This window comes from Canis aureus, chromosome 19, assembly GCF_053574225.1.
Source record: "Canis aureus isolate CA01 chromosome 19, VMU_Caureus_v.1.0, whole genome shotgun sequence".
Taxonomy (NCBI): Eukaryota; Metazoa; Chordata; class Mammalia; order Carnivora; family Canidae; genus Canis; species Canis aureus.
The window spans coordinates 41,117,212-41,144,431 of NC_135629.1; the positions used below are offsets into that span (position 1 = coordinate 41,117,212).

General features: G+C 42.1%; 1 protein-coding gene across 13 annotated transcripts in view; it reads right to left on the minus strand.

The window, feature by feature from the left end:
* Positions 1–4,288: 4,288 nt before the first annotated feature.
* Positions 4,289–27,220, minus strand: part of IHO1 (interactor of HORMAD1 1) — a 42,168-nt gene continuing 19,236 nt past the window's right edge. For 12 of the 13 annotated variants that reach the window (XM_077858891.1, XM_077858895.1, XM_077858893.1 and 9 more), the window contains 4 exons: positions 15,940–15,988; positions 15,633–15,720; positions 6,628–6,731; positions 4,289–6,283 (listed from right to left, as the gene is read on the minus strand). In XM_077858891.1, the coding sequence (XP_077715017.1) occupies positions 5,141–6,283; positions 6,628–6,731; positions 15,633–15,720; positions 15,940–15,988 (1,384 nt within the window). In that variant the 3' untranslated portion in view covers positions 4,289–5,140. The remainder of the gene's footprint in view (positions 6,284–6,627; positions 6,732–15,632; positions 15,721–15,939; positions 15,989–27,220) is intronic. The other variant, XM_077858896.1, reaches the window with a different exon arrangement.

Consider the following 27,220-nt stretch of genomic DNA (forward strand, 5'->3'; position numbering starts at 1 on the left):
AGCAAGGAGCAGAGAGCACAGCTGAAGCCTGAGAGCTGAGCAACAATTCTTTCAAAAGGACAATTCGAGGATGGCCATGGGCTGGAAATGTTGACCCTGCCTTCAGCCTCATCCAGATTGCCATGTTCACATTCCTGGGCATGGCTATCTAGCCACACGGGTCTAGAGTCTGAAATCATGCCAAGTGAGGTCTGGGGGCACTTACGGTTAGTATGCCTCTGCTTCTGTGTGGCTCCAGCCAGTGCAATCAGGCACTGGGGCCTGCCCTCTCATCTCTGGGTCTCTGGGCTCCCCTCAGCCTGCCTCCTGCTCCCCCTCACTGGGGAAATAGGGGAGCCACCTCCTGGCGCACCTGCCCTGCCTCCTTGGACCCTCTACTTCTAATCCCAGGGAAAACTGCAAGGGGGTCGGGAGACGACGCAGAAGGCAGCAGACAACCTGGGCGCATGTGTCCTTGTGCACCCCGGAATGTGCTGATAAGGAAGCATCACCATCCTCCCACTAGAGGAGTTGTGAGCTATTAGTGATCAATGAAATTGAGGAAGAGGATTTGCAAAAGAGGCCTGATTCAGGCCAGTCTCCCTCTTCCTGAATGGCCAGGCTGGGGGCTCACCTGGTACCAGAGTGCTACTGCTAACAGAAGCACAGAACATTTACCATGGCAGTGACCAGTGAATAAGGCATGCAAACAAGGGAGGCCACCACACCTGACTGTAGATCATTATTGAAAAGGCTTTCGTCCCAAGACTGTCTGAGGCTCTGGCAATTTGCTTTCTCCCTGGAGCATGTGGAAGAATGTTAATATTTTAAGTTCTAGCTAAATATTTATAGAGTAGACAAAGTTTTGCTTAGGAAATCTACTTGACGATGGATCCCAGCCCTAGTGGGGAAGGACTGTCTGTGCTCGGCTGACTAGAAGATGCCTGATTTGATGAAGAGTTTTGGCCTAAGGCCTGGTGTGAAAAAATTTTCAAAACTGCTCAATCCTTGTAGGAAGCAACTATCTTTTTAAAGGCAGAAAAGCTATTGTTTTCTGGGTACTTTGGGTAGAGAGGGGTTGCTGGCACCTGGCCTGGGAGAGAAGAGAGCATATGCAGGAGACTCCTCATCAGGAGCCCTTTGGAACTTCTGAGACAAAATGCAAAGGCTTGCCAGAAAGACTGGACTTTGCGATAGGGCTGTTCAAATGATGAGCGAGAAATCCCTGCCCTCAGTATTTGTCAAATGTCTATTAGTGTCAGACATTCTCCTGGATGCTGAGGATACAGCAGGGATGAGGCAGATGCTGCTCTTGCTTTTGAAGTTTATATCCTATCCAGCAAGGCAGATATAACAGAAGTATACACATCAGTACACTACTCCAGATGGAGCTGTAGGAGAAAATTAAAACAGGGTAAGGGCATGGGCAGTGAATAGGGCAAGCTCCTATAGAAGAGGTCACAAAAGGCCTTTCTGTAGGTGACATTTAAATTGACACTTGAATGTCAAGACAGTTAGGTGCTGTGGTTGGCTTTATTCCCCTCCTCCAATGTAGCTGGGGTCATGAACAGGCAGAGGAGCCCCTAGGTGGCTCTCTGGGCCTTAGGTCCACAGACACTTGCCCCCTACCACCCCCGCCCCCGACATCTGCCCCTGTGTGGCCACATCTCTGTCAGCATCCAGACAGTCAAAAACGTTGTGTGCTCTGGGAATGTGCCTGAGCTATGTCACGCTCACCAAATCTGGCAAGTACTCAGTAGTTTCAAAAAAAAAAGTCTTAGGAATAAAATAAGAAACAGAATATCCTTTCTTGATGATTACCAGAGACAGGCAGTGTAATTTTAATTAACCCAGCCTTGTTAGGAGATAAATTTACTGCTCATTCTACAAAAACATCCAGCTCATGGAACACTGAGTCACTCTGATCTTTGACTTCATAACACAAAAAGAAATACTTCTGAAGAAATACAGGATTTCATAACAGCAGAATCAGAACAGAGGGTTCTGCTTTGGCATTTCAAAACTGGACAGAACCTTCGATGAGAAGGCCGCAGTCATAAATATTAATGGAGTTCTCTCAACAGGGTCTCAACTTTGAGTTAAAATTATTAAACTTTTCAACTTAGAGTAATAAGATATTTCCAGATACAAACCCCTGTGGTCCTCAAGTCTCATGCTAACCACTCAACAGCCACCTGTAGTCAGTGTGAGAAGGGCTAGAAGGAACCCATGGCTTAGCTGGACCCCTTCTTCCCATGCCTCCTTGCACAAGGAGACAAAACCAGTAGGGAGGGCAAGTAGAAGTTGGCAGAGGGCAGGGTAAACACATCCAGTGAGGCTCACAGGGAGAAAAGCCAGGGAAGCCTGAGGCTGAGGCCAAGTCTGTAACTTGGCCTTGGAAAGGGCTGCTGCCGTTGCCTGTGGCTCCCAGCTACAGGCCACAGGAGGCCCTTGGTCTGGAAACGGGGGTCAGAGCAGCTTAGGCTGGTGCCCAGTATCCCTGCAAAGGTGTCGAAGGACAATTAAACTCAGACTTTTGTGGGATACACACCCTTGAAAATAATGTAAAAATAAGTAAAGATCGGGATCCCTGGGTGGCGCAGCGGTTTGGCGCCTGCCTTTTGGCCCAGGGCGCGATCCTGGAGACCCGGGATCGAATCCCACATCGGGCTCCCGGTGCATGGAGCCTGCTTCTCCCTCGGCCTATGTCTCTGCCTCTCTCTCTCTCTCTCTCTGTGACTATCATAAATAAATAAAAATTGAAAAAAATATATTAAAAAAAAATAAGTAAAGATCAAGAACCATTGCTTTCTATAATGGTCCACTCAGAGGCCCCATTGTCATTTACTGTACTGCCTTGAAAATGGGCAACAACATGGATGGAACTAGGGGGTATTATGTTAAGCACAATAAGTCAGGGAAAGATATCATATGATCTCACTCACATATGGAATTTAAGAAACAAAACAGATGTCATAGGGGAAGGGAAGGAAAAATAAGAGGAGACCAGAGAGAGAGACAAGCCATAAGACACTTAACTCTAGGAACCAAACTGAATGTCGCTGGAAGGGAGGAGGTGGGGGGATGGGATAATTGGGTGATGGACATTGAGGAGGCCACAGGATATAATGAGCACCGGGTATTTATGCAACTGATGAGTCACTGAATTTCACCCCTGAAAATAATAATACAGTATATGTTACCTAAATTGAATTTTTTAAAAGATTTTATTCATAGACACAGAGAGAAAGAGGCAGAGACACAGGCAGAGGGAGAAGCAGGCTCCATGCAGGGAGCCTGACGTGGGACTCGATCCCAGGTCTCCAGGATCACACCCCCGGCTGCAGGTGGCGCCAAACCACTGTGCCACCAGGGCTGCCCCTAAATTGAATTTATTTTATTTTTTTTTATTTTTATTTTTTTTAAATATCTATTTATTTATGTATGATAGTCACAGAGAGAGAGAGAGAGGCAGAGACACAGGCAGAGGGAGAAGCAGGCTCCATGCACCAGGAGCCTGACATGGGATTCGATCCCGGGTCTCCAGGATCACGCCCTGGGCCAAAGGCAGGCGCTAAACCGCTGCGCCACCCAGGGATCCCCCTAAATTGAATTTAAATAAAGAATATATAAAAAAAGAAAAGAAAAAAAGAAAATGGGCAGATTCTGGAAGCCATCCATCCAGTGAGGATTTTTACTTTAAAACAATACAGGAAGAGAATTCAGTCTGAGTAGGGTGTTGTTTATTCATAATCATCTTGGGAGGAGCCTATGGAATAAAAAGAAGGTATGTATCTTATCTATTTGACCTTTTTAAAACTATTTATTCATGAGAGACACAGAGAGAGAGGCAGAGACATGGGCAGAGGGAGAAGCAGGCTCCCTGTATGGGAGCCCGATGAGGGACTCGCTTCCCAGACCCCAGGATCAGGCCCTGAGCTGAAGGCAGATGCTCAACCAATGAGCCACCCAGGCGTCCCTCTATTTGATTTTCTTAATTAAGTTGATGGGAGATCAATAAATTTAATGAAAAAATATGCTTTTAAGTTTTTTGGGTTGTCTGTGTGTTTTTTGTTTTGTTTTGTTTTGTTTTGTCTTGTTTTAAGAGAGCACACAAGCATGAGTGAGGGGAGGGGCAAAGGGAGAAGAGAGAATCTTTTTTTCTTTTGAGAAGAGAGAATCTTAAGCAGGCTCTACACTCAGTGCAGAGCTACATGCAGAGCTTGATCCCAGGATCCTGAGATCATGACCTGAGCTGAAATCAAGAGTCGGATGCCTGAGCCACCCAGGCACCCCCCAAAAAATATGCTTTTAAATGTTTCATATATTTTATTTTTTGTTACAAAAGAAATATATAACAAAAACTCAAAACTGCAAGATAGAAAGCCAAAGTCTCATAATAAGCCCATTGCTCTCCAGAAATATTACTGGACCCTTAGATGCTCTCATTAGCTTGAAGAGTGATTGAAAATAGGATGGGGAAAAACAGGAAGAAGGGCAGAATTGTGCAGCTTGTAGACAGCGCCACTCTGGGCATCTGCTGGGTCCATGTCACCTCTTTTTCATTGGCAGCTTAACATTCTCTATTTCTCTGTTCACAATAAGGTAGACTTAGTGTATCCTGTAATACTTCCACTGATCAAAAAATGCAAGCACTCTGACAGTAAAACTGAATAAAAATCATAATAAAAATATACTGAGGCCTGGAAAGGTATCAGTTACATGTAGGAAGTACTGTGAAGACCAAAAATGTTGTGTTTGGGAGTCATGCTGCCACAGCAACAGTCCTGTGAGAGCCCTTCTGCCACTCAATAGACAGCCCTCCTTTCATCAAAAACAGCACCTTCCACCTGATGCCCTACACCCAGGCTGCTGCTCCAGCTCATCACCACTGTCTTCACACACTTCATTTCAATAAATAAGGATGCACTTATCTCTTAAACTTGCCATGGGTAGCAGTTGGTATCTAGAATGCCAGATTTGCTCCCCTGGCCTTGCACCCATCCTGCACTGACACCCCCCCTCCCCCCAGCAGGGCCTCTGAGCCTGAGGGCTTGTCAGGCTCCAGGGACTTTCTGCCACTAGCCAGCCCCAGTGTGCTATAATTTGTCTTTCCAGCTGAGACCAATAAACTATCAACTGAAGTCATTATGTGGGCTGGTCAGAAGCCATCATCACTGCTATCAAAACCCAGATCGTAGAGCATATTCTTCCCTGGCTCCTTGCTCAGAGGGCGCTCTGAACTTCCAAGGTTGAGGTCACTGAACCAACTCATATGGTGGTCCCCGTGGAAACTGTTAGAGAGCAGGCTGTTGTCTAGGGAAGAACACCCACTGAGCTGTAAGATACTCCTTTGCGCTGCTCTCACTGTCTTACCCGGCATGACTGTTCCTGCCAGAACAGGGCTGACTAGCTTTGTGGGGCTCCTGGGGTCCCACAAATGCAGGGGCTGAGCAAGGGGCTCCTGCTGCTCCAGGGGGGACCTTTGTGGGCCAGAAACTGGAGGCTGAGGATATTTAGAAGTGACAGCACAGTTTCTGCTAGGGGTTTGTTCTTGTTTCCTGGCTAGGAGCCTGCCTCTGTGGGATTTCCTGGGCTGCTGTTTCTTGCCTTTCCCCCCTCTTTCCACAGTTTTGCGTTTCTGTGCAGCCCTCAACTTTTGTTCACAAGGGTCACACGGAAACACACCTTGACATTTTTGGCAGGTGTTCTTAATGCAGGTTTCAAAGTTGTTTAAGTCCAGGGGTATAAGCCTTGAGGCTCTTTGGGAAACCCAGTCCCTATCACCAGGAACTTTGCAGCCTGGGAAACCAGAGCCATGGTACTCAGAACTGGTTTTAGTCAGAGTCCGGTTCTCGCAGTTGGTCTGCACTGCCTTGTCCTTTCCTTGCCTGTTTCTTTTGCTGGTTCCAGCTGCCATCAGTGCAGTCTCTTCTTGGAGAGTATCACTTTTTGCTCCCTCACTTTGGACACGAAACTCTACAGGCTGCGGGGAGCCCATATTCAGATTCCATATACCAGGGAGGGCCTGAGCCTGCCACATAACTGGTTCTTCAGAAGCATATCTGTCGTGCCTGGTGAAATTGAGACTCTGGGCCAGAGGTGGTGAGGTCTGGGAAGTACTGTCTTTCACATGCCCCGGTACCCAAGGGACTGAAATCAATGTCTTCAGCTCTGCTAGGACACTGGCCACATTCAGCTGGCCTAGCTGCTCACACAGCTGCTGGAAGTCCTTACTCTGCTGGGCAACTAAAACTTCAAGGTGCTTCAGGTCAGATTTCATTTCTATAAATTCTGCTTGTCTCTAGGGAAAGACGTGAGAAAAGAGTTAGGGACCCTGCAACTCAGAACGCACAATGAAATGTGCAAACTAACCAAAGGATGTGCTAGCAGAACCAAAGCTTGTCCCTTGCTGGGTGCTTTACAGAGGAAGGATGGCAACATTCTGGAGCAGAGCCCCTTGGGTCCACATAATGCCAGGGAACCTTGGAGGAGGAAGTTAGCCTCTACCCTGGTCCATTACCAAGGGACCTATCTGGCTCCTATTCTTGGCTAAAAAAAAAAATTGCAACTTTAAAGGTGTCTCTCTGGGTCTTAGTGACAAAGCTAAAAACATACTTGAGGATAGAGGTTGGGAACCACACTTACAGCTTCAAATCTCTTCTGTATCTCAGAGATGACCTGCTCCATGTTTCCTTTGTCATGCACTGTTTCCAACACCAGATCACTATGGGCCTGTACAGTCTCTTGCACTAAATACAGAAAAATGACAATTACTTCATGAAGACTATGGCATGCCCCACCCTGCCCATACCATAATGATGAAGAGGGAAGAGCTGAAATCTGGCATGGGCCACTTGAGCCTGCTCTGCTAATGTCCAGGATTCTCTGCCCAGATCAACCTTGGTGAGGAGAGGAAGCCACAGTAGGACGATTCCTCCACTGTCTCTTCTTTCCATCCTCCCTGAGAATATTCTAGCCAAGGCAGACTCAGTCTCATTAGCCTCCTGGGGACTCTGAAACCTGCTTCCTAGATGACGGCACGAACTTTTTCCTTGGCTTACATTCTTGGTCCTGTCATCAGAGTGATCTCTTCAGAATGTAGATGTAATTATACCTCCTCTGAAACCTGCACTGTAACTTTCAATAGCACCCCGCTGGCCATTGGATGAAGTCCAAATCTTTACATTGGCCATGAAGACCCAGGCTCACTTTCCCCTTACCCTCTCTATCCAGCTCCACATCTCTGAGGTCTTTCTTTCTTTTTTTTTTTTTTAAGATTTTATTTATTTATTCATGAGAGACAGAGAGAGAGGCAGAAACAGGCAGAGGGAGAAGCAGGCTCCAGGCAGGGAGCCTGACCTGGGAATCGATCCCCGGATCACACCCTGGGCTGAAGGCAGCGCTAAACCGGTGAGCCACCCGGGCTGCCCTGAGGTCTGTTTTCTATGCAATCTCTCTCACCATTGGCCTTGTACATGCTGTTCCCTTGGCTTGGAGTATTTATACTTCTATCCCGGTCAACTCTACCCATTCCCTTCAACCACTACCTCTGTGCAATCAATTCATTTTTTGTTAAAGATTTTATTTGAGAGAGAGAGCATGAGTGGGAATGGTAGAGGGAGAAGCAGACTCTGAGCTGGTAACCTGATGTGGGGCTCGATCCCAGCACTCCAGGATCATGACCTGAACCTAAGGCAGACGCTTAACCTACTGAGCCACTCAGGTGCCCCTCAGTGCAACTAATTTCTTTTCTTCCTTCTGCTCTCAGCAATCACCTCCTTTGAAAAATGCCATTTCCTGGCAGGCTAGGGGGCTCCTTTTCTCTGGTATTGGCACGACGTGTGTGCTCTATTATCACTTATCACCCACCATTTATTTATCCTCTATTTACACTTGGGCTGTAATGAACTTGGTGACTTGACTGACTTGCTAACCACTCAGGACTGATACTGCTTCCTCTCTTTGGCATAGAGATATTTTATACACACACACACACACACACACACACACACTAACACATTGTGTTGCAATCAATCATTGCCATCCTGTTGTTAAATGGCAGGCCATGTGAAGATGCTCTTACATTTATTTAGCAAATAGTTGATGAGTATCTGCTATATGCTATAAGCTATTATAAGTTCACATACATCTTAAATGCATAACAAGTATAATTTACAGATAATCAGGAATAACACACCAGATATTCCTTTTATCTTCTCATAACTGAAAGGGTGTTTCAAGATTCTTGACAAAATTTTTTAAAGATTTTATTTTTATTTATTCATGAGACACATACACACACATAGAGAGAGGCAGAGACACAAGCAGAGGGAGAAGCAGGCTCCATGCAGGGAGCCAGACGTGGGACTCGATCCCAGGACTCCAGGATCACGCCCTGGGCTGAAGGCGGCACTAACTTGCTGAGCCACCTGGGCTGCCCAACAAAATTTTTTCATTTTAGGTGGGTAAAAAACAATTTGGCAACAAGAGAGTGTTTAGCTCTTCACAATAAATGGAAGGAAAACCAGAGTGACGTCTGGTGCTTGAAAAGACAAGATAATAATCTCAAACTTAGTCTTACTTGAAAACTTGCCTCAGTCTGATAGGTGCTTCGGTTAGTTCCCCGTATTCTAACTATTCTGTTGGTTTTGTCTTCTCCTATTAGCTAAGGGCAGAAATTTAGCATATGCTATCTGATAAAGTTCAAGTGATTTATCTCAGCGTTTCTCTTTAAAATAAAACATAAGGGCACTTGGATGGCTCAGTGGTTGAGTGTCTGCCTTTGGTTCAGGTCATGATTCCAGGGTCCTAGGATCGAGTCCCACGTCAGGCTCCCTGCATGGAGCCTGCTTCTCCCTCTGCCTATGTCTCTCTGCCTCTCTCTCATGAATAAATAAATAAAATATTTAAAAACCAAAATAAAACATAATCCCCCTCCTAAAAGGAGTCTTACATTTCAGATTTCATATATTAACATAAATTCTAGATAGATTAACAATTTTACTATAAGTAAACCATAAAGTAAGAAGGAAACATGGGGGAAATTGTAACTTTGTAAGGAAAGGCATTTCTAAACAAGACATAAAACCCAGAAAACATTAAAAAAAAAAAAAAGATGAGTGAGTTATGTATCATTGTTAAATTAATTCCTGGGTGGTTTATCTTCTATCTTCTATGTTAGATTTATAAATGGCATCTTTTTTTCCCATTACATTTTTGTTAATTTCTGCCACCTTACTAAATTATCTTACATTTTGTGGCACTTTTCCAGTTGGTTCTCAGAATATCAAAGGAAAACATGAGGCTCAAAAATCTCTATAAAGGGAAAGTCAGGAGTACCCAGACAACATACAGAATCTAGAAGCAAAATGGCATCAAACATCTCATTAACCAAACTAAAACTAGAAGACAATGGAGCCATCCCTTAGAAATTCTGAGGACAAAGCATTTCCCACTAGGATTCTAGACCGATGTGGAGATAAAAAACATTTTCAAACATGCAGTGTATAAAAAAGTTAGCTCTCATACACTCTTTCTCAGAAAGCTACTGGAAGATGTGTATGACGAAACACAAGTATAAACTAAAGTCCAGGAGACAAAGGGATCCAAGACTGGGGATGAAAAACAGAGGATCCTTAGAATGACAATGAAGAGAAGTCCTAAGCCTGGGACCTCAGGAGTTATCTGCCCGGGGTTAGAGCTAGAAGATGGAGCTCCAGGCAGGACATCTCTAATTAGAAAAGGAAACAGAATTCCTGATGTGTTTGAATGTATTATTTGGAGATTTACAGTTTAATCTAAGAATTATCAGAGAACTGTGCTAGGAATATGGAAACAATCTTGAACAAAACTGTGTACTACATACATGAATTTTTGCAGTTTTGAAAGGAAAAAAATAAATAAACATGTACATAAATAAATGAAAATTGTACTAAGTGCTATGATAGGGATTATAATAAAAATAACAGAGTGGGGGCACCTATTTCAGATAAGCTCATTGGAGATGAAGACATTTAAGGTGAGGGACACCTGGGTGGCTCAGTGGTTGAGCATCTGCCTTCAGCTCAGGTCATGATCCTCGGGTCCTAGGATTGAGTCCCGTATCTCCCTCTGCCTATGTCTCTGCCTCTCTCTGTGTGTCTCTCATGAATAAATAAATAAAATCTAAAAAAAAAAAAAAAAGACATTTAAGGTGAAACCAGAAGGATTAAAAGGAGCTAGCCCTGCAAAGATTAGGGGAAGGTTATTGAGAAAAAAGAGGACAGCAAGTGTAAAGTTCTGAGGCAAGAAAGAGCCTGGTATGACTATAAACAGACAAGCCAGTGTAGTCTTGCAAAAATAGCAATAAGAAATGGTAAATTTCATGTTATGTTTATTTTACCACAATAAAAAAAGAATTTTCTAGAAGGCAAATTTTCTCCTATTACCCAATACAAAGTTAAATTCCATATGTCAACCAATTAGAAAAAGGCTGTTTACTTATGTTTCAAGTACTAGATTCCTATTCCTAAACTTAGTCAAATATTTTTCCAGACATCCTTGTGGATATTTGTAGTAGAAAGCAAATGTAATTATCCTATCCTAGATGAATTCCTAAATAGCAATGTTTCTTAGCAACAGTGAACATTACCAACCACAAAAGCAGAGAATGAAGAAGGCAAGCAAAGTGTTCAGTTTCAGAGTGAGTACTCAGAAAGCATCTATCTGTGGTCCCACAAAGGCTTTCCTTGTCCCCTTGGAAACATATGTTTGGGATCTTTACTTTCACAGGAGCATTTTTTTAAAAAGATTTATTTATTTATTCATGATAGACACAGAGAGAGAGAGAGAGAGAGAGAGACAGAGGCAGAGGCAGAGGCAGAGGCAGAGACACACAGGCAGAGGGAGAAGCAGGCTCCATGCCGGGAGCCCAATGCGGGACTCAATCCCGGGTCTCCAGGATCAGGCCCTGGGCCAAAGGCAGGTGCCAAACCAGGGATCCCCTCACAGGAGCTTTTATATCAAGCTCAAAATCTATCCCTTTTTTTTTCTTTTAAAAAGTTTAAGAGGGATCCCTGGGTGGCGCAGCGGTTTGGCGCCTGCCTTTGGCCCAGGGCGTGATCCTGGAGACCCGGGATCGAATCCCACGTCGGGCTCCCAGTGCATGGAGCCTGCTTCTCCCTCTGCCTGTGTCTCTGCCTCTCTCTCTCACTGTGTGCCTATCATAAATAAATAAAATTAAAAATTTTAAAAAAAATAAAAAATAAAAAAAAATAAAATAAAAAGTTTAAGAAAATAACTCAAACCTAGAACAGTATAAAAAGATATGCAATGAAAAATTACAGATTCGCTCCCATGCAAATCTTGGTTCACTTCCTGGAATTTAACATTACAAGCAGTTCCTAGAATTTTGTGTTGATACATTGGTACATGTGCGCATCTATGTATAGATTATAGATCATGTGTGTGTGTGTAAGTGTATGGGTGTTATTTAGAAGAGGACTCATTTCATTTTTGCTTTAGCAATAAACATCAGGTATTTTTAACTATTTTGTAAAAATGCCATTTAAAATCCATTTCCATATCCTGGACAGTATCTCTGTTTTCTTTGAAGATGATTTTTTAATTCATTTCTATTTTTGTGATTTGACAAGGCTCAGATTCTACACTTTTCCACTGATGACCAGTGGTTTTCCTTTTATGTACTCTGTAATTTTGCTCTCCTTGCCATGCTGATGACAGCCTGAGGAAAGGTCTGGGAGCCTCCATGTATAAGAAGCATCTCCCATTTTCTTCAGGATGCCCTTTCTAATTTTCACTGACTGGTCATACTCCTCCACAAAATGTACCCCGGAGTAAATTAAGTGCACACAAGCAGCACCTTGCTGTTATTATTTAACGATGGACAGATATTTCCATTTTAACATGGTTCATAAAGATAGACCTCATTCTTCTTTTTTTTTATTTAAGATTTTATTTATTTGAGAGAAGGAGAGAGTGGGAGGGGGAGCAGAGTGAGAGGGACAAGCAGACTCTGCTGAGCTCAGAGCCTGATACAAAAGTTGGTTCCCAGGACTCTGAAATCATGACCTGAGCTGGTCAGATGCTTAGACTACTGAGCCATTCAGGTGCCCTAGACCTCATTCTTCTTGATGATTATATGTGCCTTGCTTAGAAAAGCATTTCTTGACTCCAAAATTATAAAAATGTTGCCTATTGTTTTCTTTTTCTTTTCTTTTTTTTTTTTAAGATTTTATTTATTCATGAAAGACACAGAGAGAGAGGCAGAGACACAGGCAGAGGGAGGAGCAGGCTCCACGCAGGGAGCCCGACATGGGACTCAATCCCGAGTCTCCAGGATCACGCCTTGGGCTGAAGGCGGTGCTAAACCACTGAGCCACAGGGGCTGTCTGCCCATTATTTTCTTATACTTCTTTATATGACTTAATCATTTACTATATTGATTCATATGGAATTTATTTTTATGTATAAAGTTATCTATTTTCCAAAGAAGATATTTTCTGATTTTCTTTCTTTATTTTTATTTATTTTTTTTAAAGATTTATTTATTTATTTATGATAGACATAGAGAGAGAGAGGCAGGCTCCGTGCCAGGAGCCCGACGTGGGACTTGATCCCGGGACTCCAGGATGGCGCCCTGGGCCAAAGGCAGGCGCCAAACCGCTGAGCCACCCAGGGATCCCCCTTTCTTTATTTTTTAAAGTAGGCTCCACACCCAGCATGCAGCCCAATGCAGAGCTTGAACTCCTAACCCTGAGATCAAGAGTTGAATGTTTAGCCGACTGAGCCACCAGCACTTCTATTTTCTGATTTTCAATAGCAGCCCCTCCTTTTTATTTTCCTATTGATCATATATTTTTTAAAGATTTTATTAATTTACTCATGAGAGACACCAAGATAGGCAGAGACATAGGCAGAGGGAGATACGGGACTCGGTCCCAGGACCCCAGGATCATGACCTGAACCAAAGGCAGATGCTCAACCACTGAGCCACCCAGGTGCCCCAATCATATTTTTCAATCCCTATTAGGTGCTACTGCTCTTTACTAATTAGCCCACCCAAACTTAAATTAGGATGTGGATGACCTTGGTAATTTATTCTATTATTCTAGTCTTCAATCCTCAACTGAAGAACAAGAGGAGCTAGATTAAATGGCTTTAGGGAACCAGTGTTCCCTCTGGTTGAACAGACTGACTAGGGAAAGATTTCATGACCTCCTTCTGTGAAGGTACCAATTACATTGTAGCACAAGAGAGCACTTTCACACAGTATCTTTCCCTTTCCCTTATGAGCCACAGTAAATGCGTATTGAAGGCTGCAGGATGTACTGGCTGACAAATTCAGTGTTTCAGGCCAGCTAGATTGGGCCAGACCATGTGAAGATAGAGGATTTGTTTGGTTCCTCTTTCAATGACTAACTTCCTGATCACTACATACCAAGAAAAGGAATGACTTTGGACAGACTATTTATGCCATTTTCTTTTTTTTTTTTTTTTTTTTTTTTATTTATTTATGATAGTCACACAGAGAGACAGAGAGAGAGAGAGGCAGAGGGAGAAGCAGGCTCCATGCACCGGGAGCCCGACGTGGGATTCGATCCCGGGTCTCCAGGATCGCGCCCTGGGCCAAAGGCAGGCGCCAAACCGCTGCGCCACCCAGGGATCCCTATTTATGCCATTTTCAAGAATGATCTGGCTTTCTAGGGGTGCCTGGGTGGCTCAGTTGGTTAAGTATCCAACTCTTGATTTTACCTCAGGTCATGATCTCAGGGTGATGGAATCAAGCCCTGCATCAAGTTCTGCACTGACCACAAAATCTGCTGGAGATTCTCTCTCCCTTTCTCTCTGCCCCATCCCCCACACTGCCACTTGAGCTCTATACATACATACATACATACATACATACATAAAATATTTTTTTAAAAAAGGAATGATCTGGCTTTGTAATTAATATGATGCCACAGTGTCTGTTACTGTTTGCCCTATCAACGTGGATCCTTCTCCTGAGTCTTACCCTCTAAAAAGGAACCATCAGGATGAAGGATCAGGATCCCTATGCCTACTATAAGCCAGACCCAGTTCTAGTCCTCACTCTGTCTTGATCTTGTATTGGGAGCTTGGGCACTTCCATTCCCTAGTCTGGGCTAAGAATGTCACACCTATACTGCAATCCTCCTTTTTGTACTTCACCTAGTTTTAAATGAAGAAAACAAAAAGTGGGCAGCCCGTGTGACTCAGCAGTTTAATGCCACCTTCGGCCCAGGGCGTGATCCTGGGGACCCTGGATCGAGTCCCACGTCCGGCTCCTTGCACGGAGCCTGCTTCTCCCTCCTCTGCCTGTGTCTCTGCCATTCTCTCTCTTTCTCTCTCTCTGTCTCTCATGAGTAAATAAATAAAATCTTAAAAAAAAAAAAAAGAGTGCTTTCCTTGGGCACTTATAAATGAGTTATTCTATCACCTTACACAAAGGAAACACTCCTGGTTTGCTTCTGCTCTTTGTCTTGCTACTTCTTGTAAATATATATATATTTTTAAATTTTTATTTATTTATGATAGTCACAGAGAGAGAGAGAGAGGCAGAGACATAGGCAGAGGGAGAAGCAGGCTCCATGTACCGGGAGCCCGACGTGGGACTTGATCCCGGGTCTCCAGGATCTCGCCCTGGGCCAAAGGCTGGCGCTAAACCGCTGCGCCACCCAGGGATCCCTCTTGCTACTTCTTGTGAGAATAATAGTCCCAGGTGTCCAAAACTGGTTTCGAAAAAGATTAGGCACAGTTGCCCTATGTGTGGAATACCCAGGTTGGAAGCCAGCAGACAGCGCAGTGCTTTTTTGCAGACAGATGGAGATTAATTTCTAAGCCACACAAAGGCATTAATTTTTGTAAATCATGAGCAATCCATTCCAAGGCATTTAAATAAGTTGACTTCAATTTGTTTAAAATAAAAAAATAAACACACAGACAAATGCAAACAAGTACAGATGCAGTCATCATCTTGCTATTTAGCTGAGAAGCTGTTGGTTCTACAGAGGTGTCCGCCTAAGGAGAGCAGTGTTATGGCTCTCTTCTGTTTAGTAAGAGCTGGGACCATGATTTTATTTAAACATAAATTGCTAATTGGTAGAGCAAGGGACTTTACAAACCACTAACTGAAATGGAGAAAGAGGTAATTCACTACAAAATAGCTCTCATTGAAACCAAGGCATCAAGAAGAAGATTAGGTGGCTGGAGTATTTCTAACTCTTAAGGGAGCAGTCTTTATTTCTAAGTCCTAACAGAACAATGTCTTTATAGACAATACAGACAGCAATTCATTAGGGATTCAGGGATGCTTCTGATTCACTTTAGGCAGTGAGATGAGAAATCTGGCAGAGCTACCTATCCTGAGGCAGCAGTGGGATTACTAGGTGGAGGATTAGTGCTTCACAGGGAGCAGCTAAGGACCAGGAACAAACACTCCCACACCTAGGTGGGTCCCACCACTGAGTTCAGTGTGCTCCACATCTCTTCAGGGCTAACCTTAATGTACCCATTCTCTCATCTGAAACACTATGGAACCTCACCACTGACAGAAATGTGGCTAGGGTCAGAAAGTTCAGTTCACTGCACACAGTGCCCTCTGCTGCTAACCTCAAATACGAGATACTCACATGTCTTAGTCACAGTCTCCAAACAATCCAAAATTGTTTGGCTTCTTGAACTGAGATGTTCCTCAGATTTTTCCACAGATGTCTGCAACTAAGAAATCCCAGATTAAGAAAGAATTCGCGGATTATTGCCTTATTTTACTAACTTGTAATATTGTCATTTAATAATTTTAAAAAGGTAGTTAAAACATGCTAAAAAAAAAAAAAGAAAAGAAAAAGCATGCTATCCTATATGATTTAAGGTCAATGTAATTAGTAAACTTCTTAAAATGTAAAATGTTCTAATTCCTTGACATGTAGCTATACTTACCCTGTGAATGCTTTCTCTGATATGGGAAATGAAGTTGTATAGAGTCTCACTAGAATAAGCAAGAAAAAATAAAATAAATCTTTGTAAAATACTGAAAAATTATGTAACAGAATTGATTCCATAAACATGGCAGGCTTCCACTTGGTGCAGCATCAAAACAGTGCTTGATTAGATTGGACACTCACCCCTGAAAAATTTTAGTGTCCAGCAACAAAAAATGAGAACATAGACTTGTTGTGAACATTGCCAAGGAAAAACATTTTTTTCTTTTTAAAGTTTACTCTCTTTGTATCTTCAATAAAGTAAATATTAGCAACTCAAGTGGCTACTACAGTAAAAGAGATCAGCTTTCATTTTTGTAGCAACAATGGCTAGTCAAAAATTCCTGGAAACATCTTAGTCTAATGACTGTTACTTTGACTGTAAGAATGGGTAGAGACGATTATTGGATATTATTATATCCAATATTATTACATTTAAATTAATATAAATATTAATTTTGGGGTAATATTAATTTTTTAAAGAGTTTATTTATTTTGAGAATGAGAACAGAGGAGGGGCAGAGGGAGAGGGAGACTGAGAATCTCCACCAGACTCCCCACCGATGGCAGAGCCTGACTCTGGCTTGATCTCACGACCCTGAGATCATGACTTGAGCCTAAATTGAGAGTCCAGGGCTTAACCAACTGAGTCACCCAGGCATCCTTCTTTTTTTCCCCAAAGATTTTATTTATTTTTTTTTAATTTTTATTTATTTATGATAGTCACAGAGAGAGAGAGAGAGGCAGAAACATAGGCAGAGGGAGAAGCAGGCTCCATGCACCTGGAGCCCGATGTGGGATTCGATCCCGGGTCTCCAGGATCGCGCCCTGGGCCAAAGGCAGGCGCCAAACCGCTGCGCCATCCAGGGATCCCCCAAAGATTTTATTTATTTATTTATTTACTTGCTTGCTTGCTTATTTATTGGAGTGGGGGGAAGTAGAGAAAAGGGGGAAAAAAATCCAAAGCAGATCCACCCTGGAGCTTGCTCTAATGACTGGGAGATCAAGACATGAGCCAAAACAAAGAGTCAGACACTTGACCAGCTGAACCACCCAGGTGCCCCAGCAATATTACTTTTTAATGAAAAGGAAACTATCACAATTATTCCTCAAATAAATATGCCATTTTCGAAAAGATTCAGACATGGATTATCATAAAATAATTTTTTTACAGATTTTGTTTCTTCAATCTGCACAATATAAATGCAGATATCAATTTTTGAACCCTAATAGGACTATTCTTCATACCAAGTCTTTTGGATGCTCCACCAGACTGACTTTTTTTTTTTTTAAAGATTTTTATTTATTTATTCACAGAGACAGAGACACAGGCAGAGTGAGAAGCATCATACAGAGAGCCTGACATGGGACTCTATCCAGGGTCTCCAGGATCACACCCTGTGCTGCAGGGGCTGTGCCACCGGGGCTGCCCCACCAGACTGACTTTAAAAGGAGAATTTTATAAAACTATTAGGGTCTACAAACCTTATGCTTTTTATGAAAGAGATTGGGACATTACCTGAAAACAATAAAAATTTTAAAAATAAAAAGTTAATGAATTAGGAGCACCTGGGTGGCTCAGCCAATTGAGCATCTGAGTTGATTTCAGCTCAGGCCATGATCTCAGGGTCATGGGACTGACTCTGTTCCAGGTTTCAGGCTCACCAGGGAGCCTACTTTTCTCACTCTCCCTCTCTGCCCTTGCCCCCTGCTCGTGTGTTCATGTGCTCTTTCTCTCTCAAATAAATAAATCTTTTAAAAAATTAATGAATTAAGGATATTAAGAACAGAATACTATTAAATTATAAATGTACAGAATAAGAAAGTAACCTAGAAATTAAACATAGCAGAAACAAGTAGAATAGTAAGGAAATAGTACAGAAAATAAAACAAAAGACAGAGATGGAAAATAGATCAATAGGAAAAATAAAGAGGATCAATGCAGGAGATCCAACATACACCCAAAACTAGAGATTCAGAAGAAAGAAGAAGAAAAATAGAGAGATTTTCAAAGATAACAAAAGAAAAATTCCCAGAACCAAAAAAATAAGTTTATATAGGTCCAAAGGAACCCCTCAATGCCCAAAGATTATAACATGCCATATCAGAGCACATTTACTGAAAAATTTCAAGTTTATGGATATTGAGAAGGCCTTAAAAACTTCTAGAAAGGGGGCTGCCAGGGTGATTCCGTGGTTTAGTGCCCCCTTCAGCCCAGAGTGTGATCCTGGAGACCAGGGATCAAGTCCCACGTCAGGCTCTCTGCATGGAGCCTGCTTCTCCCTCTGCCTGTGTCTCTGCCTCTCTCTCTCCTCTCTGTGTATTCTCATGAATAAATAAATAAAATCTTAAAAAAAAAACTTCTAGAAAGAAAGAACGTAATGTACACAGATCAGGAATTAGAATGGCATCAGATCTCTCTCTCTCTCTCTCTTTTTTTTAGATTTTATTTATTCATAGCGACAGAAAGAGAGAGAGAGAGAGTCAGAGACACAGGCAGAAGGAGAAGCAGGCCCCATGCAGGGAGCCCAACATGGGACTCGATCCCAGGACTCCAGGTCATGTCCTGGGCTGAAGGCAGGTGATAAACCACAGAGCCACCCAGGGATCCCCATCAGATCTCTTAAAAGCAACATAAAAGTGACATGGCAATGAGAACAATGCTTTAGAAATTTTGGGGAAAAATAGTTTCCAATCTAGAATTCTATATCCAGCTTAAATTATTTGCAATCAAGTGTCAGGGGAAAAATAAAGAATGTCAGATATGCAAGGTCTCAAAAAATTGTTTAGGTGCCATGCACATGTTGTTAAGTTTCTGGAATTTATGTTCCACCAAGTCCAAGGAGTACAGTAAGAAAGAAAAGAATGTAGGATCAAAGTAACAGAAAATCCAACTCAGGAGAGAGGAGGTAGGAATGCTTAGGATGATGGTGAAGTGAAGACTCGGGATGACACTGCACTGCAGAGTAAGAGAGTACAAAGTTCAGATCAGAATTAGTAAGGCTGACTGAGAAGAAAATGACACTGAAAGAATTTCGGATGTGTTTGGGTATAAAATAAGGAGCTTCTGTGGCACCTGGATGGCTCAGTCAGTTAAATATCTGCCTTCAGCCCAGATCATGACCCCAGCATCCTGGTGATCAAGTCCCACATTGGGCTCCCCCTGCTTGGGCTCTTTCTCTCTCAGACACACACACACACACACACACACACACACTCACTCTCTCTCTCTTTCTCAAATAAATAAAATCTTTTTAAAAAAAAATAAAATGAGGCTTTTTAAGTTTTGCTGCAGAATTTGGGGATGTGATTCCTACATTGAAAACTCAGCAAAAAAGAAAAAAGGTAATTTTTAACATTTAGGAAAATGTAATCATACTGTATATAATTTTTCTAGGCTATCTAGATGAGGATTTAAAGATTGAAAATCAATTTAGGGCAGCCCAGGTGGCTCAGCAGTTTAGCGCAGCCTTCAGCCCAGGGCATGATCCTGGAGACCTGGGATCAACTCCCGCATCGGGCTCCCTGTGTGGAGCTTGCTTCCTCTCTGCCTGTGTCTCTGCCTCCCTCTCTCTCTGTGTCTCTCATGAATAAACAAATAAAAATCTTTAAAAAATAAAAATAAAAAGCAGATTGAAGAGCACCTGGATGGCTCAATAGATTAAGCATCTGCCTTCAGCTCAGGTCATCATCCTGGGTTGATGGGATCCAGCCAGCAGTAAGCTCCCTGCTCAGTGGGAATTCTGCTTCTCCCTCTCCCTTTACCCCTCCCCCGCTCATGCTCTGTCTTTCAAAAAAAATAAAATCTTAAAAAAAAATAAAAATAAAAAACAGATTGAAAAATAGTCCATAGGAAACAACATTTTAAAAAAATACTTAAAAATAGAGCAGCATTATATAAAACATTGCTAATGGTGGTTCACAGAGTAAACTGATTCAAGAGGCCGACTGGAGGATCTTTGCCCAAAACTCCCACTCAGTTTAGATGTGCCCCTTTAGATGGAGTCTTTCCTGATGCCCACAGTCAGAGCTGGGAGCCTGTCCTCAGGGCTTCCAAAGCATTTGGATGCAACCTCAACAATACCATTTGTAACTTTGTACTTAAGAGTGGAAAGTCCAGAGTCTTTATTTTAGGCTGGTTTGCATCTGATCCTCTTTTCTGTTTTAGTTCTTCAGGTTTGGGATCTTGGAGGGAAGCAGAGCCTCCTTCTTCTAGAGGTTGATTGTGCCAGGTTGATTGTGAGTTGCTTATTACTTACTTCTTAGCTTCTCCTGAACCCTGGGCTCTTCCCTCACACATAACTTGCCAGACCAAGAGTCAGGAGGAAAAGACTGTGAGTTCTCTCTCTAGTGGCTGTTGCTCCAGTACAAGGAAGATAGAGCTCCAGGAGAATAGTAAAAGTATCCAGGCCTACACTGGTTACAGTGTGGAGAGGTCTATTACACTCTGGGCAGTGGGTAGCAGGCAGGAGAATCTGTACTAGACTAATTTTGTGGTTTGTTTGGAGAATTCTTCACAATGGGTAGTACTTGGCAATTGTAGGACTGTTGCAAAAACTTAAAGAGGCATCATTTTCTTCCTTGGAAATCAGAATCCTGATTTTCTCCTCCCTGGATACACTTGCCACCCAGATAGATGACATTCCCAGATTCCCCTGAAGTTAGGTACAACCATGTGAGTAAATTCTAGCCAATGTGAGGTATAAGGAATGTTGCATGCAACTTCCAAGAAGAATCCTAAAGGGAAAGGAAGATACCCTTTGTTCTTTCCTTCATCCATCATGTGTCTGGAACTCTAACAACAGCTAGAACTCCAGCAGCCACCAAGCACTGTGAGGACAGGGGTCACACTTTAGGGATGGGAGACTAGAGTGCTGGAAGGAACCACATCCTTCAGAACCATGAACCTACCATTCTAGTCCCAGACCACATACTTTGGGATTATTTTTGCATTAAAGAAAAACATCTATCTTTTTAAAGCTTTTCTTATATGTATGAGTGTATATATGTTATATGCAGTTGAACATAATCCTACCTAATAAAATGAGCTACCCAATATCTTTTTTTTATTTTATTTTTTTCTTTTCAAATTGTAGTTGATACTCATCACCTATTCAATATCTTTTAATAACTTTTTAACATTAAAAAAACTTTTTAAAGATTCTAGTTATTTATTTGAGAGAGAGAGAGAGAGAGATAGGAGAGCACAAGCAGGAAGGAGAGAAGAAAAGAAGCAAGCGCCCCACTGAGCAGGGAGCCTGTCTCAGGGCTCTATCCCAGGACCCCAGGATCATGACCCAAGTCAAAGGCAGACACCTAACTGACTGAGCCACCCAGGCACCCCAAGATTAAAAAAATTTAAGTTAGGGGGCACCTGGGTGGCTCAGTCAATTAAGCATCTGCCTTCAGCTCAGGTCATGATCCCAGGATCCTGGGATTAAGCCTTGCATCAGACCCCCTGCTCAGCAGGGAGCCTGCTTCTCCCTCTCCCTCTGCTGCTCCCGCTGCTTATGTTCTCACACTGTCAAATAAAATCTTTAAAAATGTTTTCAGTTAACACAGGAAATTAACTGTGTACATGTGTATGTACACATTTCTGAATTTTAACACAAACTTAGGGTTCATGTAACCATTACTACAATCAGAAGGGTAGTATCCAAAGAACACCTTCATGGGGATCCCTGGGTGGCGCAGCGGTTTGGCGCCTGCCTTTGGCCCAGGGCGCGATCCTGGAGACCCGGGATCGAATCCCACGTCGGGCTCCCGGTGCATGGAGCCTGCTTCTCCCTCTGCCTATGTCTCTGCCTCTCTCTCTCTCTGTGTGTGTGACTATCATAGATAAAAACAAACAAACAAACAAAACAAAAAAAAAAAAAAAAAAACACCTTCATGATGTCCCTTTGTAGTGAAGTCCAGCCTACATTCCTTAACCTCTGGTAATCAGTGACATATTTGCCATCTCCATAGTTTTGCCTTTCTCAGAATGCCATGTAAATGGAGTCATATAGTATATAACTTTTGAACTGATATTTTTCACTCAACATAGTGTCTTTGAGATTCACCCATGTAATTGTATATCAGTAGTTCATTATTTTTTTTTTTTTTATTGCTGAGTAGTGTTCTGTTTTATGGACATACATTGTTTGTTAATCCATTCATTTATTTAAGGATATTCAAGTTGTATCTAGTTTTTGGTAATTATGAACAAAGCTGCTATAAACAGTACTGTACAGGCTTCTGTGTAGACATAAGTCTTGATTCAGGGTAAATGCCTAGGAGCAGAATTACAGAGGCATATAATAAATTATGTTTACTTACAAGAAACTGTCAAACTCTAGTTGCCCTACATCCTTGCTCAGCACTTGGTATTGTCAGCTTTTATTTATTTTAAGTTTAGCCATGCTAATAGATATGTAGTAATATGTCATTGTGATTTCAACTTGTATTTCCAAAATGGCTAATGATGTTGAGCATCATTAGGAGCATTTTTGTATTGAGCATTTTCATGTACTCATTTGTTATCCATATATATTTTTTAAGTTTATTTTTTTAAGTAATCTCTATATCCAAAGGGGGGCTTGGACTCACAACCCTGAGATCAAGAGTCACATCCTCTTCCAACTGAGCAGGCCAGGTACCTGCTGGTTATCCATATGTTGTTATCCATATGTTGTTTTTGAAGTATCTGTTAAAATCTTTTACCATTTTTTTATTGAGTTGCTTATTACTTACTAAGTTTTAAGAATTCTTTTTATATTCTGAATATAAGTCCTTTGCTGAAAATGTTGTTTACAAGTATTTTTCCCTTTTTGTAGCTTTTTTTTTTAAGATTTTTTTTTTTTTTTTTTTTAATTTGAGAAAGAGATTGAAAAAGCATGAGCAGGAGGCAGGGCTAAGGAGAAAGGAAAAGCAGACTCCCTACTGAGCAGGGAGGGAGCCCAATGTGAGGCTAGATCCCAGGACCCTGAGATCATGACCTGAGCTCCTGAATTAAAGGCAGACTCTTAACCAACTGAGCCACTCAGGCACCCCTGTAGCTTATCTTTTCATTCTCTTAACAGTGATTGTTGCAGAGCAATCACCTTAAATTTTGCTTAGAAACAAAACACAGGAAACTCTAAGCCAGAACTTTCATACTTTGAATTCAGGTTTCCTTCCCCAATTGCTACCATTTACTTTTTTCAGAGTCTTCAAATGACACATGCACTGTGTCCAGGGCTTTTTTTTTTTTTTTTTTTTTAAAGATTTATTTATTTATGATAGACACAGGGGGAGGGGGCAGAGACGCAGGCAGAGAGAGAAGCAGGCTCTGTGCAGGGAGCCTGATGTGGGACTCGATCCCAGGACTCCAGAATTCCGCTTTGGGCCGAAGGCAGCACTAAACCGCTGAGCCATCCGGGCTGCCCTATCCAGGGCTTTTAAATTGCATTCAGTGGGAAAGATAGGATAGAGTATGCTTACTCTTTCATACCCAGAACCAGAACTCATTCAAGAATCTTTTTAATGGGCATCCCGGGTGGCTCAGGGGTTTAGTGCCGCCTTCGGCTCAAGGCGTGATCCTGGAGTCCTGGGATCGAGTCCCATGTCAGGCTCCCTGCACAGAGCCTGCTTCTCCCTCTGCCTGTGTCTCTGCCTCTCTCTCTGTGTCTCTCATGAATAAATAAATAAATAAAAATCTTTAAAAAAGAATCTTTTTAATAAATTCCTTTTCCATTTAAATGAACTTATTTCTATTATTTACAATCAATAACTCCAGTCTAGTTGTATAATTTATCCATCAAATGTCTGTTTTCCTAACCAGACTGAGAACTACAAAGATAAATTTATAGTACTGGGCCTAGCACAGTGTTTAGTGAATGTATAAATAAATTTCACTATGGTGGGCAGCCCCGGTGGCGCAGCGGTTTAGCGCCGCCTGCAGCCCGGGGTGTGATCCTGGAGACCCGGGATTGAGTCCCACATCAGGCTTCCTGCATGGAGCCTGCTTCTCCCTCTGCCTGTGTCTCTGCCTCTCTCTCTCTCTGTGTGACTATCATAAATAAATAAAAATTTAAAAAATAAAATAAAATATTACGGACAAAACCCCCCAATAATCTGAGTAATGGACATGCATTGTTTGGTGTACCCAGAATCCTCCTCTAGTGGGGAACTGCTTCTTTCTTATACCAAAAAGTGGTTCGGAGACACCTGGGTGGCTCAGTGGTTGAGCGTCTGCCTTTGGCTCAGGGCGTCATCCTGAATTCCTGGGATCGAATCCCACATGGGGCTTCTTGCATGGAGCCTGCCTCTCCTCCCTCTGCCTGTGTCTCTGCCTCTCTTTCTGTGTCTCTCATGAATAAATACATAAAATCTTAAAAAAATAAAAAGTGGTTCTGGTGAGGACTTCCAATTACACCTACCTCCTTTCATCCCTATGACCTAAGCAAACCTACCATATCCTTCCACTGGAATTTTTCAAATTCAAAGTAAGGGAAAAGAGACTCTCTGTGTTGGTAGGAAGCTGGTCTCTAATAGGAAAGAATACTATAGATGGAGAGAGAAGCACAGAAAAAGATACTGATTTCATTTTATTCTCTGTCCTTCCCAGGTTGGTTAAATGAGCTAATATATTCTGTTTTGTCAAAGCTACTTTGAGGTTTCTATTTACTACCAAAAGAGTCATAACAAATGCAATATGAACTAACTGATTAGGCTTCTTTTCAGATTTCTATCCCTCATACACACTCCTTATAAGTTTGGGAAAGGGACACCTGAAAGCTCAGTGGTTGAGCATCTGCCTTTCGGCTCAGGTCATGATCCCAGAGTTTCTGGATAGAGTCCCACATCAGGCTCCCTGCAGGGAGCCTGCTTCTCCCTCTGCCTATGTCTCTGCTTCTCTCTGTGTCTCTCATGAATAAATAAAATAAATCTTAAAAAAAAATAGTTTGGGAAAATATATACTTTCAAAGCACAATATGCAAATCTATGTCTTATAGTATCTCTTATGTTTGAACCCTGCACTACGTCTTAGCACTTTCTTGCTTCCAAATTTATAGCAATATGCTTTCTCTCTCTCATTTAAAAATTTCTCATTCCGGGCAGCCCCGGTGGCGCAGCGGTTTAGCGCCGCCTGCAGCCTGGGGTGTGATCCTGGAGACCCAGGATCGAGTCCCACATCGGGCTTCCTGCATGGAGCCTGCTTCTCCCTCTGCCTGTGTCTCTGCCTCTATCACGCTCTCTCTGAATGAATAAATAAATAAATCTTTAAAAAAAAATTAAAAAATAAAAAAATAAAAATAAAAATTTCTCATTCCTTCCCACACTTTTTAAAGGATTTTATTTATTTGAGAGAGAGAGAATCAGTGGGAGGAGGGCCAGAGGGAAAAGCAGACTCCCTGTTGAACAGGGAGCCTGAAGTCGGGCTAGATCCTAGGACCCTGGGACTATGACCTGAGCCAAAGGCAGACACTTAACCAACTGAGCCACCTAGGCGCCCCCTACATTTTTTTAAAGTAGGCTCCACATGAGGCTTGAACTCATGACCTTGAAATCAAGAGTTTCAGGCTCTACCAACTGAACCAGTCAGGTATCCCATTCTTACCACATTTCTGACAAGCACTAATTGACAAAAACAAAAAACAAAAAAAACCTAAAATCTAAAATCTTGGGTTTTGGGGTTCAGTAGTTCTGCTGCCAACTCTTAATTTTGGCTCAGGTCATGATTTCTAGAGTCATGAGATGGAGCCCCACATTGGGTTCCACACTTAGAGCGGAGTCTGCTTGAGATTCTCTGTCTCTCCCTTTGCCCCTTCCCCTGCTTGCATTCATGCTTTCTCTCTCTAAAGTAAATAAATAAATTTAAAAAAATTATTTATTTATTTATTCATGAAAGACAGGTACAGAGAGAGGCAGAGACACAGGCAGAGGGAGAAGCAGGCTCCATGCAGGGAGCCAGATGTGGGACTCGATCCCGGGTCTCCAGGATCACACCCTGGGCTGAAGGCGTCGCTAAACCGCTGAGCCACCCGGGCTGCCCAACAAATAAAATCTTTAAAAATGATAATATAAAATAAAATGTTGGGTTTCATTTTTGCCAGAATGTATTAAAATTATGATTTTTTTTTTGCCTATAAGTCAATATCTTGAGCTTGAAAATTTTTTTAATGGGGAGAGATTATTCAGAGTCCTCAATTATTTGTTCTATTTAAGTGCTATAAAAAAATAAGTGCTATATAGTTTTTGCTATCTAGTTAATAATAACTGTTAATAGAAACTAATATCACTACAAAAAAAAAAAAGAGAGAAGGAAATGATATAGGGAGAGATAGCAAAAGGAAACAAAGAAGAAAATATTGAGAGAGGGATGCCTGGGTGGCTCAGCGGTTTAGTGCCACCTTCAGCTCAGGTCGTGATCCTGGGGTCCTGAGCTTGAGTCCTGCGTCAGGCTCCCTGCATGGAGCCTGCTTCTCCCTCTGCCTGTGTCTCTGCCTCTCTCTCTGTCTCTCATAAATAAATAAATAAATAAATAAATAAATAAATAAATAAATAAATAAATAAATAAAATCTAATAAAAAAAAAAGAATTCTTAAAGAAATTCTGGCTCTTTCAACAGGAAAGTACTACTGGTGACACTAAGTGATAGATCTTCACTGTCACAGAAATAATAACGTATATCTCTGCTTGAGTGTTATGAATTCCATGATACCTAAAGATGTTCTCTGATAATTTACTACCAAGAAATAAGCAATTTAATTTCCTAATTGACTTCAAATTACTTATTTATAAATTAATAGAGGAGCCCTAATTTATCTCATGTATTTGCTAAGGTAAATGAATAAATATAAAACAAATAAGACTATGTATAAAATGTAGGGTATACCTTAAAAACTACCAACATTTTGGGGCACCTGGCTGGCTCAGTCAGTGGAGCACGTGACTCTTGATCTCAGCGTTTGGGGCTGGAGCCTCACGTTGGTATAGAGATTACTTAAAAATAAAATCTTAAAAAAAAAAACCAACAGGGATGCCTGGGTGGCTCAGCGGTTGAGCGTCTGTCTTCGGCTCAGGGCATGATCCTGGGACCGGGGATAGAGTCCCACATCGGGCTCTCCTTGCAAGGAGCCTGCTTCTTCCTCTGCCTATGTCTCTGCCTCTCTCTATCTCTCATAAATAAATAAATAAAATCTTTAAAACAAAAACCCCCAACATTTTGGGGTGCATGCATGGCTCAGTTGGTTAAGCATCTGCCTTTGGCTAGGGTC